Source organism: Microcaecilia unicolor, chromosome 3 (assembly GCF_901765095.1).
Source record: "Microcaecilia unicolor chromosome 3, aMicUni1.1, whole genome shotgun sequence".
NCBI classification, from domain to species: Eukaryota; Metazoa; Chordata; class Amphibia; order Gymnophiona; family Siphonopidae; genus Microcaecilia; species Microcaecilia unicolor.
The window spans coordinates 239,240,027-239,256,909 of record NC_044033.1 but is presented as its reverse complement, the minus strand read 5'-3'; the positions used below and the strand labels follow the sequence as shown (position 1 = coordinate 239,256,909).

Genomic DNA, 16,883 nt, shown 5'->3' with positions numbered 1-16,883 from the left:
AAGCCGCGTAAGTGTCTATTTGTTTCCAATGTACACCAAAATGGAGTTACCGCGTAGCTCTTGTGGTAATTTCAATTTTGGCTTGTGTATCGGACACATTCCAAGTGGTATTTCATGCACGTAGGCCATTACCAGCCGGTTACCATGTGAGTCTTTACCGCTAGGTCAATGACTGGCGGTAAGGTCTCAGACCCAAAATGGACACACCACAATTTTGATTTTGCTGCAAGTCCCTTTTCAGCAAAAATTTTAAAAAGGCCTTTTTTTTACAGAAACGCTGAAAAATGGATCAGCATGCGCCCAAAACTCGCTCTTAGTAAAAGGACACCTTAAGAATATACCAACGTTAGTAATAGTTGAAAAGGTAAGAAAACCACATTAGCCTTCATAAACTACAAGAGACTGAATGAAGAGGAAAACAGATGACAATATCTGGAAAAGCTAAGAGAAGCTGATAGAGTAGTCAGGAAAGCAAAGATACAAATGGAAGAAAAAAACGTTACTAAGGTAAATGGGGGACAAGACATTTTTTAGATGTGTTAATGACAGGGAGGAATTACAAAAATGGGATTGTGAGATCTCTTAGCAGCCTAATTTAGGACAGCTTTTGAACTGTCCTAAATTAAACCACTGAGAAGTGAGGGTGATGGTATTGAATATTAAAGGCACCCGCATAATGCTGGACTCCTTATAATGCTGCCGCCCCACCCACACCCCCCTGTACTGTCCCTGACCTGCACATTTTCTTAGTACTGATCAGAGGCATAAGTACGTAAGTATTGCCATACTGGGACAGAGCAAAGGTCCATCAAGTCCAGCATCCTATTTCCAACAGTGGCCAATCCAGGTCACAACTACATGGCAAGATCCCAAAAAAGTACAAAACATTTTATGCTGCTAATCCCAGAAATAGTGGATTTTGCTCAAGTCCAATTTAATAGTGGTCTATGGACTTTTCCTTTAGGAAGTTGTCCAAACCTTTTTTAAACTCTGCTAGGCGATATTCAGTGGTATGGTCTGGTTTATTACCACTGAATATTGAGGGATAGGCAGCCCAAGGGGATTTAAGAGGGCAGAGCCTCTCCTATTCACTTAAATTACTTTGAATATTGGACCCTTTGGGTATTAGGGTTCTAGGAGCAAATGCAAAAATAAGGGATAGAAAACCTAAGCATCAATTAAAGATGCAGATCAAAGATAATGCCACAAATTTGATTAGCACAGCTTGAACTTCTACAGCATTAAAAAAAAAACCCCACTCATTTCAGTTGTTTTTGGTTACATATTGTCTGCTATTCATATCAGGCCTCAATAGGATAATGCAACATTTGGGCATAAAGATACATCCCAGCAGCCCAAGACTGGAAGCTTGTATGGCAAATATCTCCACTGCTACCATGTATTTTCCTCTTGTGCTCAGATATGTTGGGATAAAAGTTATCCAAACACTGCAGAACACCAGCATGCTGAAAGTAATGTACTTGGCCTCATTGAAACTGTCAGGTAGATTTCTTGATAAGAACGCAATGATGAAGCTGATACCAGCCAGAAATCCCAGGAAACCCAGAACACAGTAAAATGCAATCATTGACCCTTCATTACATTCAATTAGTATTGACCCCGTTTCTGATTGCATATTAAGATATGGGAATGGGGGAGCAGTAAACAACCAGATGAGACAGAGAATAAACTGAAAAATAGAGCAGGAAAGTATTATAGTATATGAGATCCTGGAACCCATCCATTTCCGGAGCTTGCTTCCAGGCTTGGTTGCATGAAAGGCCATAACCACAGTGATGGTTTTTGCCAGAATAGATGAGAGAGAGATTGAGAAAGTCATCCCGAAGGTAGTATGACGGAGAATGCAGGTCACAGGCTCAGGACGGCCAATGAACATCAAGGAGCATTGAAAGCAGATCATAAGGGAGATGAGGAGGATATAGCTGATGTCCCGGTTATTGGCTCTCACAATAGGTGTATCTCGGTGAATAATGAAGATTCCCAAAATGATTGTATTGATAAGAAAGAAGAAAATGCTGCTGATAGTCAAAGCCATCCCAAGAGCCTCTTCATAGGACAGGAAAATTGTTGGTTTTGGGATACAGGTATCTCTCTTATGATTGGGCCAGTGGTCATCTTGACATTTCACACAGTTGTCCATATCTGAGGAAAATGAATATAGTCTCAATATCTCATAAACAGTATTGATTTTGGGATAGTGCATTAACCTTAAATTAATTCTCTATATTCAGACTACAGCAAATAATGTTTCTCTATAATATCCTGATGTTTAGTTTGGTGAAGTAGTTTTGATGCAGATCAACCAGTTACAAATCAGAATCAGTATGTACAGTAGACAGACGCTTTGCCAAGAATAAATTCAACTTATCTCACAAATATAAAAACATATGACTGGTATTGTTTCCTATATATCTCAGCCTTTTTTTTCAACTCAGGGGTGGCTTGAGTGAGGCCAAATAATGTGCATTATGACCCTAAAAATATTGCAGCAATTTTTAATTCACCGCATTTTAGTCATTAATTGGTCATTTTGCCATCCTGGAGCGTCGGGCTTCAAAACATCAGCCCGATGCTCATGGACCATATAATATTTGCTTTTAAAGGCTTGGAGCTAGCATTTTATCTTTTGAAACATTTGCTTGCTTTCTCCTCTTTCCTGGGCATTGTTCCAGGTCAAAAGACATGCCTTCATCCCTCCAGTGATCAGCTGGTTGGCTATGGCACCTTTTTCAGACTTTGTGGAGATTAGAACGGGTCTTGAGAAAAACGTACTTCTTTTCTACCTTGGACCTTTTTTTCTGTTCCATTATGGCAGAAAAATATTCATATTTAAAGCCCACCCAGATCTCACCCAAATCACACCTCCAACATTGCCCCCTTGCAATTTAGATGAACTATAGAGTAAAAAGTCCCAAATCTGAGTTTTGAAAATTACAATTTAGACAAGTTGGTGAGAAAAAATATCCATCTGTTGTTTTGTGCTGCTTTTGATACATTTTTCTCTTTTGAAAATGAGCACCATAGCTAATAACCCTCAGTCACTGACATGCCACATAATATCACTCACCACTTTGGTTTGAGATTTCTCCCTGTGGACACGGAATACAGTCATAGCAGCAGATGGGTTGTCTCTCCCTGGCTGATTTTCTGAAGCCAGGGAGGCAGCTCTCACTGCATTTGGATTGAGGAGGTGTCTAAATATTAAAAGAAGAATCTGGGTAATTTGATATAACATTCACCTGTGATAAAATGCAGGTTTCTATATCTGTCCACCTATGGGCCAAAGCATGCTTTCAAGCCTCTGAAATTCAGCTTGGAACAGAAATGTCATGTGTGCTGCTATTTCTTATTTTTCAGGTTACTTTGAAAACTAAGGACCCTCCTTAATAAGCTGTTCACATCCATTCACGCTGCACCTTCTTGCTTTCAATAATTCAGTATAGTCACAAATTGGAGTTCTGAACTACCAACTCTACTTAAGATGTATCTGTTTCAGCAATAAGGGACAGTGTTTATAACAATTACCAGAATTAGGCAGAGGCCAACAGCAACTGGCTATTTACATGATATTTTTCTCCTCCTCACCCTCAGTTGTCTTGGTTTAGTCATAAATAGGGATGGGCAGCTCAAAAAGATTTTTTTTCATTTCATTTCTAATATTGTTTGCACTGTTGTTTGTTTGTGAATAGTCTTTTTTTTTGTTGTTTTAGGTCATGCTTTTGAAATAGTGTACCCATGAGTTGTGCCTGCGTGATTCATGGTCCCCCGCCATGGGTGCTCCAATTTCAGGCTGGAGAACCCACTTCTGAGCCATTGGAGGCTCATTTTCAGGCAGGGAGGTGCAGCAAGAAAGTCCCTGGCTTGAGTGTGAGCCAGGGGTAGGCTGGTGACAAGATCTCATTCGTGAGCGGAGGTGCAGCATGTGGCGACATCACTAATATCACTAGTGAGGCCCGCAAATAAAAATAAAGAGTTTGGCCACCCAGAGACCTATATTTATAATTCAATAAGGTGTCCCAGGAGGCAGGAAGTAACCCGTATAGAAGGGACTTGATGGTGCCCTGATCCTGGAACGATGAGCGGCAGTTGCACAATCGCATAATTGTGATTATTTTATTTTTACTTATTTATTTTTTCTGTGTGTTATCAGACAATTATGTATATAAGCTCCGCCCCTGGCTCCACCCCCACCCCACCCCCTTTAGCCTCCCCAAACAGTTGGGCCACCGACCGCCTATGTGTGCAGGGCTCAGTTTTGACAAGCCGTCTCCAAACAACTGCATAACTTGAATCTGCTTGGCTGCACAGCTCAGAGAAGGGACTTGATTCTGGGGATTTTTTCCAGGGCACAAGTGTGTTGGATTGTGAAGAAGGAGGTTGAGTGGTTGTGGTCTGCATGATATGTGTGAGAGAGAATTTGAGAAAAAGTAAAATTGCAGATTATAAGGAGAAAAGTATAAAGAAAAGTGAATTTATATTTAAGAAATGTGTTTTGGTAGGAAATTTAAGTCCTCTCCTGGATGTAAAGGATTTTCCCTCTTAAAGATTGAGAGTGAAGTGAAGAAATTTCTGAGATTTTGTCAGTGTTTCAATATAGAGAGTAAAATCCTGTGATTTTCTGACGATTCATAGAAAGCCTGAAGAGTTAGTCCATGATTGAGAAGTCTTAAGCAGAGATATTAAAAAGTCTTGGGTTTATATATAAATATTTAAAGTATTCTGTGACTCTGATATGAAAAATAAGGAGTCCTGCTTATGAATATTGAAGGTTTTAGAACCTCTCTTAGATAAAATTGATTCTTAGCTAAAGAATTACTGGAAGTTAAAGAAATCTAAAGGTTTCTAATTTTTCTGGTCATCTTGAATAAAATAAGGTGGAATTTAAAATAATCTATACAAGTAACAGGTTTGAACTGAGTAAATTTTGACCTTATTGTTCCAGTTTTGATGGACTTCTAAACAGAGATTTAAGTGAAAACAATATCTCTCTGGGAGGTTATAATTTTAATTATATTCCAACTACTTCAACTAAAAGAAAATATTATCCAGCTTTTAATTTTTTTATTTTTGGGGGAGGGGACTTACTGGTTATAACTTAGGCCCCCTTTTATCAAGCAGCGCTAGCAGCTGCCGCACGGTAATGCAAAGCCCACTACTGAAGTGACAACTGCTAGCACAGCTTGATAAAAGGGGGCCTAAGTGAGAGCTGATTGTGGAGAAGCATTTTTCTGAAGACATCTAACCCAACAAGAAGACTAGTAGAATAGGCTAGGGAATAAGAGGTCAGATCAAATTAGGAAATCTAGCAAAGGATTTAAATAATAATTATTATTATTTCATTTTAAAGTGAGGGGCTCTTTTACTAAGCTTTGTAGGTGCCTATGCATGCCCAACGTGTGCCAAATTGGGGTTACTGCCTGGTTACCATGTGGCCCTCGTGATAATTTCAATTTTGGTGCGTGCCCGTTACACGCATCCGAAAAATATTTTTTTATTTCTGTCACACGTCAGCTATGTGCGTCAAGTGGCATTTGACATTCATAGGTCATTACCGCCCTGTTACTGCATGAGACCTTACTGCTATGTCAATAGCTGGCGGGAAGGTATCCGCCCCAAAATGGACGCACAGCAATTTTCATTTTGCCATATGTCCATTTTCGTCAAAAACGTTTTAAAAGGCATTTCTTTGTAGGTGCACTGAAAAATAATTCTGTGTGCGCCCAAAACATGCATCTACACTACCGCAGGCCACTTCTCAGTGCACCTTAGTAAAAGGACCCTTGAGAGTCTTCACAGTACAGGTATCCTGGTGCATCTGGCAGAAACACATAGGGGTCCTTTTACTAAGGTGCACTAAAAAATGGCCTGCGCTAGTGTAGGTGCATCTTTTGTATGCACACAGATCCATTGTTCAGTTAGCCTATAAAACAGACCCTTTTTTGCCAAAAATACATGTACGGCAAAATAAAAATTGGTGAGAGTCCATTTTGGGTCTGAGACTTTACCGCCAGCCATTGACTTACCGTTAAAGTCTCACGCATTAAATGGGTGGTAATGGTCAGCGCACGTACAATGGTAATCACTGCCCGGTTTGCGCCAAGTGCCGGAAAATAAAAAATATTTTCTAAGACACATAGTGGACATGCGTAAAAAATGAAATTACCGCCCGGGCCAGCGGTTGTTCAAAATTGACACACGTTATAAGCACGTAGGCACTTATGTGGCTTTAGAAAAGGACCCCCTTGACAGTATGTAGGTATCCTGATTTCTTCTTATAAGACACAGAGATAAGCAGAGAGTCAAAGATCCTCAGCTGAAGAAAGATGAAAAGGACCAGCCCCAATGTGGAAGAAAAGACAAAGAAATTGGAAGTCAGATAAGTCTTCTTCACCAGTGCAAACACACACCACGTGTACAGACTGAGTCAAAAATACAATTTTAAGAGTGTTTTCACACAATTAAGCGAGAAACTAACTTACCTGAGGTTTACTCTAAATACTTACCTGCCTAGGTTTATATTGCTTAATGGAAAATTGCTATTGTCCTACAACAAAATTTGTTATACTTAGCTGATGCTTAGATAAAAGCCTTGTTGAAGAAATCTTCTTAACTACATTAAAGATTAAGGCCCCCTTTTACTCAAATCCCACCTCTCTACCACTGCTTTTGACACCTAACTCACTTGCCCTGACCTTTTATCCTCACCCAGGGCCGTGGAGAGGGCGGGACAGGGGGGACAAAATTCCCGGGGCCCGGGCCTCCAAGGGGGGCCCGGCGCTGCAGTCCCACCTGCCACCGCCACGGGCCCCTTCCACCCGAACCCCCGCCAGCAGAAGTGCTGTCTTCTGACTCCGGCGTGTGCGGCCCACACAGACGCGCTCCTCTCAGCTGATCTTCGCTGTACTGTGCAGGGCTTCGGTGCATCAGACGCAACAAAGCCCTGCACAGTACAGTGAAGATCAGCTGAGAGGAGCGCGTCTATGTGGGCCGCACACGCCGGAGTCTCAGAGGACAGCACTTCTGCTGGCGGGGGTTCGGGTGGAAGGGGCCCGGTGGCGGTGGCGGAGGCGGGTGGGACTGTGGCGCCGGACCCCCTCAGGGGGGGCGGCGATGACAACCTGGGGGGATGGTAGTGGGGGCGGGACCCAGGGGCAGGGCTGTGGGCCCGGGGCAGCCTTGACCTGGGCCCGGCCCAGTCTCTCAGCGGCCCTGTCCTCATCTCTTTATTAGACAGAACAATTAAGGGTAAGGGTACCTGTCTTATCTAGATTGTAAGCTCGTTGAGCAGGGATTGTCTTTTTGTATATGGTGTACAGCGCTGCGTATGCCTTGTAGCGCTATAGAAATGATAAGTAGTAGTAGTAGAAAGCTGTACTAGCAACAGGCTGTGCAGTAATGCCGACACAGCCCATTCACTTTGAAAAGGTTGTGTCGACATTGCTGTGCAGCTTTGTAAAAGGGGGTCTAAGGATGTTCCATGAGGACTTAAAGTGAAAAGGATCTGTAAAAGAGTTGCAATGCACTTACTGTAAAAGATTCAGCTGAATTTATATGTTCTTGTATTGTTGGGGTTTACATTTTTGTCTGGTTTGGCCCAGAATTTTGGCTGTAACAGCTTACTTAAATTTTTTAACTAGGGTTATTCATCTCTGCACACGTTAACAAAGATTCTATGGTTATTTAACATTTTAACTAATTCTAATAGTTAACACATCTTAATTAGAATAAAAGCATTTATTTAAAACACTTCTTGGTCATATTTTGTTATTCTATATCTGAAATCTTTACAAATATGTATGGAGGACTTACAGTAATATCTTCTACAGAATTGTTCATATTCTCAGCTTTCTCTGAACATAAATACTCCTTTATCAATTTTAAAACCTATTTGCCAGGTCTACTGCTCTATTATTTTTGCGTTGTGTAAAATTGTGCTAATCCAGTTACACAGATGCAGTTAACAGTATACATGATGCAACGTGGCCCACGACTTCCCTCATTCTGTAATGTTTCTTAAATCTGACCTGGGTGAATGAACTCTCCCATACAATTGCCTTCTCATTGATGATGAAATCCTGCCCTTGGGAAGCGTAAGGATTATAACTTCCAACAATTTCTCGATGCAGTACTCCATTGGGTAGATGGACCAGATTTATAATATTATAGCCAGTGTTCAGGTCTCTATTCTCAGTAAAAAAGATCTCTTCATCCAGATTGTTCTTAAAGTGGACGTTTTTCAGATAATGATGAAGCTGAAAATTAGAATTTCAATAGTGAATGTATCTGTCAAGTTAATTGGCAAGTTCAAACATATTTCTGCTCAGATTTATTTTATTATTATTATATAATGCTTTACACAGGGGCTTATTTTCAAAGCACTTCTGGGACTCATTTTCACAAATTGGGCACTCGTACACTCAGAGGTATTCCTTTTGCACTAAACATACCACACAATAGTCTTATTTCAACTGTAAGTGGAATTTATTTTGGCTGCAGCCATGACTTCAAACATTGCATTTATAAAAAAACAAAACTTTACATACAATATTAATTCAACTTGCTATATTTTAACATTTAGCTGTTGCCTAGGTACACAGCCCTTTCTCAATTGCAACTTTTCGTTATCTCACAGCAGTGGCGTAGCCACAGGTGGGCCTGGGTGGGCCAGGGCCCACCCACTTAGGGCTCAGGCCCACCCAACAGTAGCACACGTTTAACGGTAGCTGGTGGGGATCTCAAGCTCAGCCAGCTGAAGACTTCCCCCTGATGGTAATGAAAACGCTACTCTCCACGATACCGGCACCTGCGCATGCTCAGTTTTCAGCGCATGCCTGCTGTAGACTGCCAAGATGGAAAGAAGCATTTTCCCGCCAGCTGAGATAGGTAACTTACGTCAGATGAGGGCTGGCCCAGGAGGAAAGGAGGGATGTCCGAAGACTCGGCGAAGAGGCGATCAGCTGTTATTCTTGCCCATGCAGCGCCTTCACACAGAGGTGAGAGGTGCTGCACGGGCCCGGTAAGACGGAGGGTGGCCCGGTAGAGGGGGGGAGCGGTGGTGACAACCTCAGGGGGGGTGGGGCGGTGGGGGCGGGACACGGGGGCAGAGGATGGCAGGAGGCGGAGCTGGGGAAAAAGAGAGGAAGAGAGGAACGGAGAGGGACCAGGGCAGCTTAAAGTTTTGATTTTTGGGAAGCGGGGAGCAGCGGTGACCTCAGGCGGGGTGGGGGGGCAAGGCCGTCCATAAAGGATGTGTTTGTTTGGGGGGGGGGGATTGTTTTTTTTTTTTTCGTTTGTGGCATGCGCAGAGCAACCAGCATAATGCTTGGCTGCTCTGCGCATGCTTTACGGGCCGATTACCGACGTTTTTAACGAAGGGTTAGTGAATGCAAGTGAGCTGCAACAAACAGCTCATTTGCATTCCCTATCCTTCGTACATAGCCGTTCCGTACCGATTCATTATGGAATTCGGTACGGAACGACTCTAACGAGGACTTTTGTGCATCTTGGCCTCAGTTAGGACAGCCAAGATTCTAAAACAGATAAGAAAAAAACCTGTCTTTTTCTGACAAGCTGATTGGTTGAGGGATGTCAGATGTTCCTTTGGGGGGGGGGGTGAGTTGCTAGGGAGACTGCTGAACTGGAAGAAGAGAGCAGGCTGAGCACAGAGAGTGAGGAAAAAAACGTTTGCTGGGTGTGTGAAATTTAAGAGAAAAAGTATAGATTTTATGTGTTTAAAGTAAAATAAGTGATTGGAAAAGCAATTAAGACCCAGGCTTATGTGTGCCAGTTACTGAAAGTGAGCTGAGGTGAATATGAATGGGGTTTCAGTGTTAGCACTGAATTTCAAGAGATAAACCGTGATTTACCATTTTAGGGTGAGAGAGGCTGTGATTTGTGGTAGGAATTGTACTAAATGAGAAAGCCTATAAGGGTGTCGGGAAAAAGGGTGTAAGGATTTAAAGTGTGACAGAGGAGAGGTTGAAGGTGAATTTGATATTTGGAAAAAGAAGCTATTAGGCTGTGTCTGTGGGAAAGGTGTGTTGTTTGTGAGAGTTCTGAGTGCAGTACAGGGTTTGGAAACAGGCTGCAGGTTAAGGAATATACAACACTGCTTCTTTTTGAGTGTGCTGTATTTTCAAAATAGATCTGATAGTTATAAAGGGAAATGTTATGTTTTATTGTGAAGTCTGTGAGATGGAATATTGAATCACCATTTGAATATGGAATGGGTTACTGTGTGAGATCCCTAAACGCAGTGCAAAAGCCTTCTGCAACAGTTTAGAATAGAGAATCAACGGCCTAAGTGTTCTGAGTTCAAGTGAGGTCCCTGCACAAACATCCATAATACCCATAAAGACTCAAATTCTGACATCAATAGCAAGGAAAGAGTATTAAAACAAATATCTGATTTTGATAAAAGACAATTTAAATATTTATCTGAAAAGGTTCTTTTCCGCCTTTTTAGGTGATTTTGTTGAAAGAAACAGAAAAAGTTAAGGGTATACCTGTAGTTCTACATTTGCATGTTGAATATGTTATTGCAGTTCTATTAAGCCACACATTAATTGTGAATTATAGTTTATTTGAACGAAAATTTGCTTGCATTTGTATTCAATAAAGAAAAAGATAATTTGCAAATCTGAAAGTTTGGTCCTTCAATTTCAGGTACAAATCCTAAATTTAGCTTCTTTTCCTCCTTTATTCTTTGAGAGTAAAGGACGAGGTTAGTTTATTTGTTCTACTCCCTCGGCTGTGAGTGTGTGTTCCCTGGATATTCGCCACGACTACAACAATAGGTATCTGGGAGCACATCACTACAGTCCAGCCGAGAGGGGTGGTAACATACACAGCCCTTTCTCAATTGCTACATTTCGTTACCTCACAGGTGTGCAGTCTAAGCACCCTGTGTTTCCTCTCTGTGCTGTCTCAGCGAGCACCCGTTGTTCTTTGGGCGTATGCCGTTGAAGGATGCACCTATCTTTCATTCCACACACCTGATGTACTGGGCCTCCTGACCATCCAAGCTGTGTCACCATTCTTTCTGTCAATATGTCCGCTAGCAAGCGGGCATATAATTCTTTAATTACATTTCTACTTTAATCCAAATATTTAACATCAACTTATAACTGTTATCTGCCAAGATGCTGTGTACCCAGCGCTGGTAACGTATAACTGACGTAGCGTAACGCCAGGCCACGAATATTACTGCTCTGGCCATAGGGTAGGTGGTCTGGGTCAGCGCTGCTCTCTGTGTTCTCTCCTCTCTCCAACTGCCACCTACCCCCCCCCCCCCCCCCCCCCCCCGCTTTCTCTTTTGCTTTTTACTCCTCCTTTAGGCTTCTCCTTATTTCTTTAACCCTTTCCTCCCTTTGATTGCTATACCATTTGCCATGCTGTCATTCCCCTCGCTGACCAACCCGCAGTGGGAACCAGACTTGAGCGAAAGTTGTCCACTGTCCATTGATTGCCATCACCACGGACCCTGGAGCAGGTTGGGAGAGAAGAAATACCGAAACCTTGGCCATTGTCAGCCATGGAAAGATAATGGCAGTTTGAAGATATGTACAAAGATAAGTGCTGTTAATTTAAGAATTTGAGAGACTAAATACAGACACTAACGGAGGTTTTTCAGCCTATGATGACAGCTAGAACTCCCTATACTTAAGAGCTGTGAAGCTGGAAAGTAGGAGTCTGTTGAGGCTTTTCCTCTGATACAATACACAGTATATGCATGGTTCATTGATAGGATTTAAAGTGATAGAATGTGCAATAGACGGATCCTTGAGTAGCGCTCATTTATATGTAGGTGTTATTAATGAATAAGCCACAAAAAGTGACCTAAATGACCAGATGACCATTTCAGGGAATCAGGGATAATCTCCCCTTTCTTCCCCAATGGTCACCAACTCCCTCACACCCCCAAATGGCAGATGATGTTTAATGTAAGCAAGTGCAAAGTGATGCATGTGGGAAAGATGAATCCAAACTATAGTAACATGATGCAAGGTTCCACATTAGGAATCACCGACCAGGAAAGGGATCTAGGTGTTAACGTTGATGATACTTTGAAACGCTCTGTTCAGTGTGCGGTGGCAGCTAAGAAAGCAAATAGAATATTAGGTATTATTAGGAAAGGAATGGAAAACAGAAATGAGGACATTATAATGCCTTTGTATCATTTCATGGTGCGACTGCACCTCCAATTCTGTGTGCAGTTCTGGTCACTGTATCTCAAAAAAGATATGGTGGAATTAGAAAAGGTGCAGAGAAGGGCGACAAAAATGATAAAGGGGATGGGATGACTTGCCTATGAGGAAATGCTAAAGTGGCTAGGACTCTTCAGCTTAGAGAAAAGACAGCTAAGGGGAGATATGATAGAGGCTATAAAATAATGAGTGGAGTATAATGGGTAGACGTGAATCGCTTGTTTACTCTTTCCAAAAATACTAAAACTGGGGGGGGGGGGGGGGGGGTACACAATGAAGCTACAAAGTAGTAAATTTAAAAAAAATTGGAGAAAATATTTCTTCACTTAACATGTAATTAAACTGTGGAATTCATTTTCAGAGAATGTGGCAAAAGCAGTTAGCTTAGCGGGATTTAAAAAAAGGTTCAGATAGCTTCCTAAAAGAAAAGTCCATAAGCCATTATTGAGATGGACTTGGGGAAAATCCACTGCTTATTTCTAGGATGTACTGTTTTGTGCTCTTGCCAGGTACATTTAAACTGGATTGGCCTTTATGGACCTTCGGTCTGTTCCAGTATGGCAGCACTTATATACTTATGTACTCAAGGTCTGCAACCCAGGCGAGCTTTCAAGATTTCCACAATGAATATGAATGATATTGATTTGCATATGCAGTTTCCACTACATATTTGTTGTGGAAATGGTGAAAATCGATTGAGTTGTCACCCTTGAGGATCGTGGTTGCCCAATCCTGGCCTAATGTATTTAGATAGTTGTCCAGGTTATTGGGGATTACACCAAGGGCGCTAATTACTACTGGCATTACTTCAGACATTTCTCTTCAACTCAACTATCATTTGCTCTTTACAAGTCACTGATTCACACCTGCTTTTTCTTATTTTAAAATCACTGTTAAATCATATTTTATATGTGGTAGGTGCTTGTCTATTTGTATCCTAATATACCAGACTGAACAGTGGTTGAAAAAAAGGACAAGCAGGTGTGAATCACAGAACTATCAATACCAGGTGACAGTATGATTATTATTATGAAAATATAAAATATATTTAGATAGGGCTATAGAAAAATCATTATAAAAATATATATAGCTAGGGCTATAGAAGAATCAGATATTTAAAATCTAATTTATAATACATGCTTATTTAGATTTCATAGTCTGAAAAAATGAAGAGAATGAAAGAAAAATAGAGAAATGAGAAAGAAAGGAAAAGAGAGGGACCAAAGCTAGAGAAATTGAGGGTGATTGTCAAAGCAGTTTACCAGGATAAATAATCATTTACTTGATACAATAGCTGGGCTAATAATCACCCTTCTCTGCCTTGCTAAAAGTTTATGATGATGAGGAGCTAGGGAGCTTAACCCAGATAGAAGCATTGGTGTGAGAGCTCCTCTGAAAAAAGAAAACTGCTGGATTTTCCATCAAATATTGTACGTGGAATTATCATTACAGAATTGGCATTTACCCCCATAGTACTACTACTACTACTATTTAGCATTTCTATAGCACTACAAAGCGTACGCAGCGTTGCACAAACATAGAAGAAAGACAGTCCCTGCTCAAAGAGCTTACAATCTAATAGACAAAAAATAAAGCAAACAAATCAATTAATGTGTAGAGGAAAGAGGAGAGGAGGGTAGGTGGAGGTGAGTGGATACAAGTGGTTACGAGTCAAAAGCAATGTTAAAGAGGTGGGCTTTCAATCTAGATTTAAATATGGTCAAGGATGGGGCAAGACGTAGGGGCTCAGGATGTCTATTCCAGGCATAGGGCACAGCAAGACAGAAGGAGCGAGGTCTGGAGTTGGCAGTAGCGGAGAAGGGAACAGATAAGGATTTATCCAGGGAACGGAGTGCACGGGATGAGGTGTAGGGAAGGATGAGTGTGGAGAGATACTAAGGAGCAGCAGAGTGAGTACATTTATAGGTTAGTAGAAGAAGTTTGAACAGGATGCGAAAACGGATAGGGAGCCAGTGAAGCGACTTGAGGAGAGGGTTAGTATGAGTAAAGCGACCCTGGCGGAAGACGAGACGGTCAGCAGAGTTTTGAACCGACTGGAGAGGGTAGAGGTGACTAAGTGGGAGGCCAGCAAGAAGCAGATTGTAGTAGTCCAAACGAGAGGTGACAAGGGTGTGGATGAGGGTTTTGGTAGAGTTCTCAGAAAGAAAGAGGCGGATTTTACAGATGTTGTAAAGAAAGAAACGACAGGTCTTGGCGGTCTGCTGGATATGAGCAGAGAAGGAGAGAGAAGAGTCAAAGATAACCCCAAGGTTTCGAGCTGAGGAGACAGGGAGAATGAGAGACCCATCAACAGAAATAGAAAACGGGGGAAGCGGGGAGGTGGGTTTGTGGGGGGGGGGGGGGGGGAATGAGAAGCTCGGTTTTGGTCATATTTAATTTCAGATGGCATTGAGACATCCAGACAGCAATGTCAGACAAGCACGCTGAAACTTTGGTTTGGATGCAAGGTGAGATATCAGGGGTAGAAAGGTAGATTTGGGAGTCATCAGCATAGAGATGGTAGGAAAAGCCATGGGATGAGATTAATGAACCAAGGGAAGAAGTGTAGATAGAAAAGAGGAGGGGACCAAGAACAGAACCCTGAGGTACGCCGACAGGCAGAGGGATAGAAGTAGAAGAGGATCCACCAGAGTGAACACTAAAGGTGCGGAGGGAGAGGTAGGAAGAGAACCAGGAAAGGACAGAGCCCTGGAATCCAAGTGAGGACAGGGTATTGAGAAGTATGCTGTGATCGACAGTGTCAAAAGCAGCGGAAAGATCAAGAAGAATGAGGATGGAATATTGACCTCTGGATTTAGCCAGTAATAGGTCATTGGAGACTTTAGTAAGTACAGTTTCGGTTGAGTGGAGAGGGCGAAAACCAGATTGTAGTGGGTCAAGAATAGCATGTGAGGAGAGAAAATCAAGGCAGCGGCGGTGAACAGCACGCTCAAGTAATTTGGAGAGAAAGGGAAGGAGGGAGATGGGTCGGTAATTAGAGGGACAAATAGGGTCAAGTGAAGGCTTCTTAAGGAGAGGTGTGACCACAGCATGTTTAAAGGCAGTAGGGACAGTCTCAGTGGAAAGTGAGAGGTTGAGAATGTGACAGATAAAAGGAATAAGAGCAGGAGAGATGGCATTAAGAAGGTGGGTGGGAATGGGTTCAGAGGAACAGGTAGTACATTTGGAGGAAGAAAGGAGAAGTGTAGTTTCCTCAATAGTAACTTCAGGAAAGGAGGAAAGGGAATGAGGGGAAGGAGAGAGAGGGGAACGGACTAGTGGAGGGAGAGGTGGCGAGGTAGAGAATGCAAGGTTTATCTTTTGGACCTTGTCGTGAAAGAATTCAGCAAGGGTCTGAGGAGATAATGAAGGGGGTGTTGGGGGAGGGGACACCTTGAGGAGAGAGTTCAATGTGGTGAAGAGAAGTCGAGGTTTAGAGCCAAGAGAGTTAGTCAGTTGGATATAATAATTCTGTTTAGCGCGTAAAAGAGCAGATTGGAAGGAGGTCAGCATGAACTTAAAGTGTAAGAAATCAGCAAGGGCCCGAGATTTCCACGAGAGGCGTTCGGCGGAGTGGGTACAGGAACGTAGGTAGCGGATATTAGAAGTCAGCCAAGGTTGGAGTTTTGTACGCCTTATAGTGCGGGTCATCAAAGGTGCAAGAGTGTCTAAGGCAGATGATAGAATATTGTTGTAAGAAGAAACAGCCTCGTTGACAGACGTGGATGGTGCCACAGTCGAGAGGAGGTTTGAAACATGGGAGGATAGAGATGAAGGGTCAATACCATGAAGATTCCTAGATAAATTAGATAAGATAGGATGGGACTGGGAGGGAGGAGATTTAAGTGTGAAAGTTATAAGATGGTGATCAGAGAGGGGAAGATCAGAGGCAAGGAAACTAGAGGGTGAACAGTTGGAGGAGAAGATAAGATCAAGACAGTGACCATTTTGATGAGTGGGGGAGGTGGAGCATAGTTGGAGATTAAAGGAGGATGTTAAAGTGAGTAACTTGGAAATATAAGAGTTAGACGGATCATTAGCAGGAATATTAAAGTCACCAAGGATGAGTGAGGGGGAGGAGGGATCATGGAAGAAGGCAAGCCAGGCATCAAAGTCACTGAGAAAGGATAAAAGGGACTTATCAGGGGGATGATAAATGACCGCTATTCGAAGAGGCAGAGGAGAGAAAAGGCGGATAGAGTGGACTTCAAAGGAGGAAAAACAGTGAGATTGAGGTGGAAGAAGGGGTTGAAATCTGGAGGAGGGAGAGAGAAGTAATCCAACACCGCCCCCGCGGCCAGCAGGGCAAAAAGTATGTGAAAAAAGATAACCGCCATGGCAGAGGGCTGTGACTGAAGCAGAGTCATCAGGGCAGAGCCAGGATTCTGTTATGGCGAGCAGATGGAGGTGGCGCGAGATAAAGAGGTCATGAACATATGAGAGCTTGTTGCACATAGAGCGGGCATTCCAAAGGGCGCAAGAGAAAGGCAGAGAAGAGGAGGGGAGTAGAGGAATAGTGATGAGGTTAGAGAGGTCACGGTGAGATCTGTAGAGTTGGGATAATAGTTGGTGAGGAGGGCCAGGATTGGGATTGATGTCACCGGCTGAGAGTAAGAGAAGGAGTAAAAGAGAGTGGAGGAGAGTAGGAGAGGTGTG

At 42.5% G+C, this 16,883-nt stretch overlaps 1 protein-coding gene across 1 annotated transcript in view; it reads right to left on the bottom strand.

Annotated features, from left to right (window-relative positions):
- Nucleotides 1-1,264: 1,264 nt before the first annotated feature.
- Nucleotides 1,265-16,883, bottom strand: part of LOC115464478 (vomeronasal type-2 receptor 26-like) — a 33,614-nt gene continuing 17,995 nt past the window's right edge. Inside the window, exons 4-6 of the mRNA XM_030194854.1 lie at nucleotides 8,046-8,273; nucleotides 3,089-3,215; nucleotides 1,265-2,163 (exon numbers count right to left, since the gene is read on the bottom strand). Coding sequence (XP_030050714.1) covers nucleotides 1,265-2,163; nucleotides 3,089-3,215; nucleotides 8,046-8,273 — 1,254 coding nt within the window. The remainder of the gene's footprint in view (nucleotides 2,164-3,088; nucleotides 3,216-8,045; nucleotides 8,274-16,883) is intronic.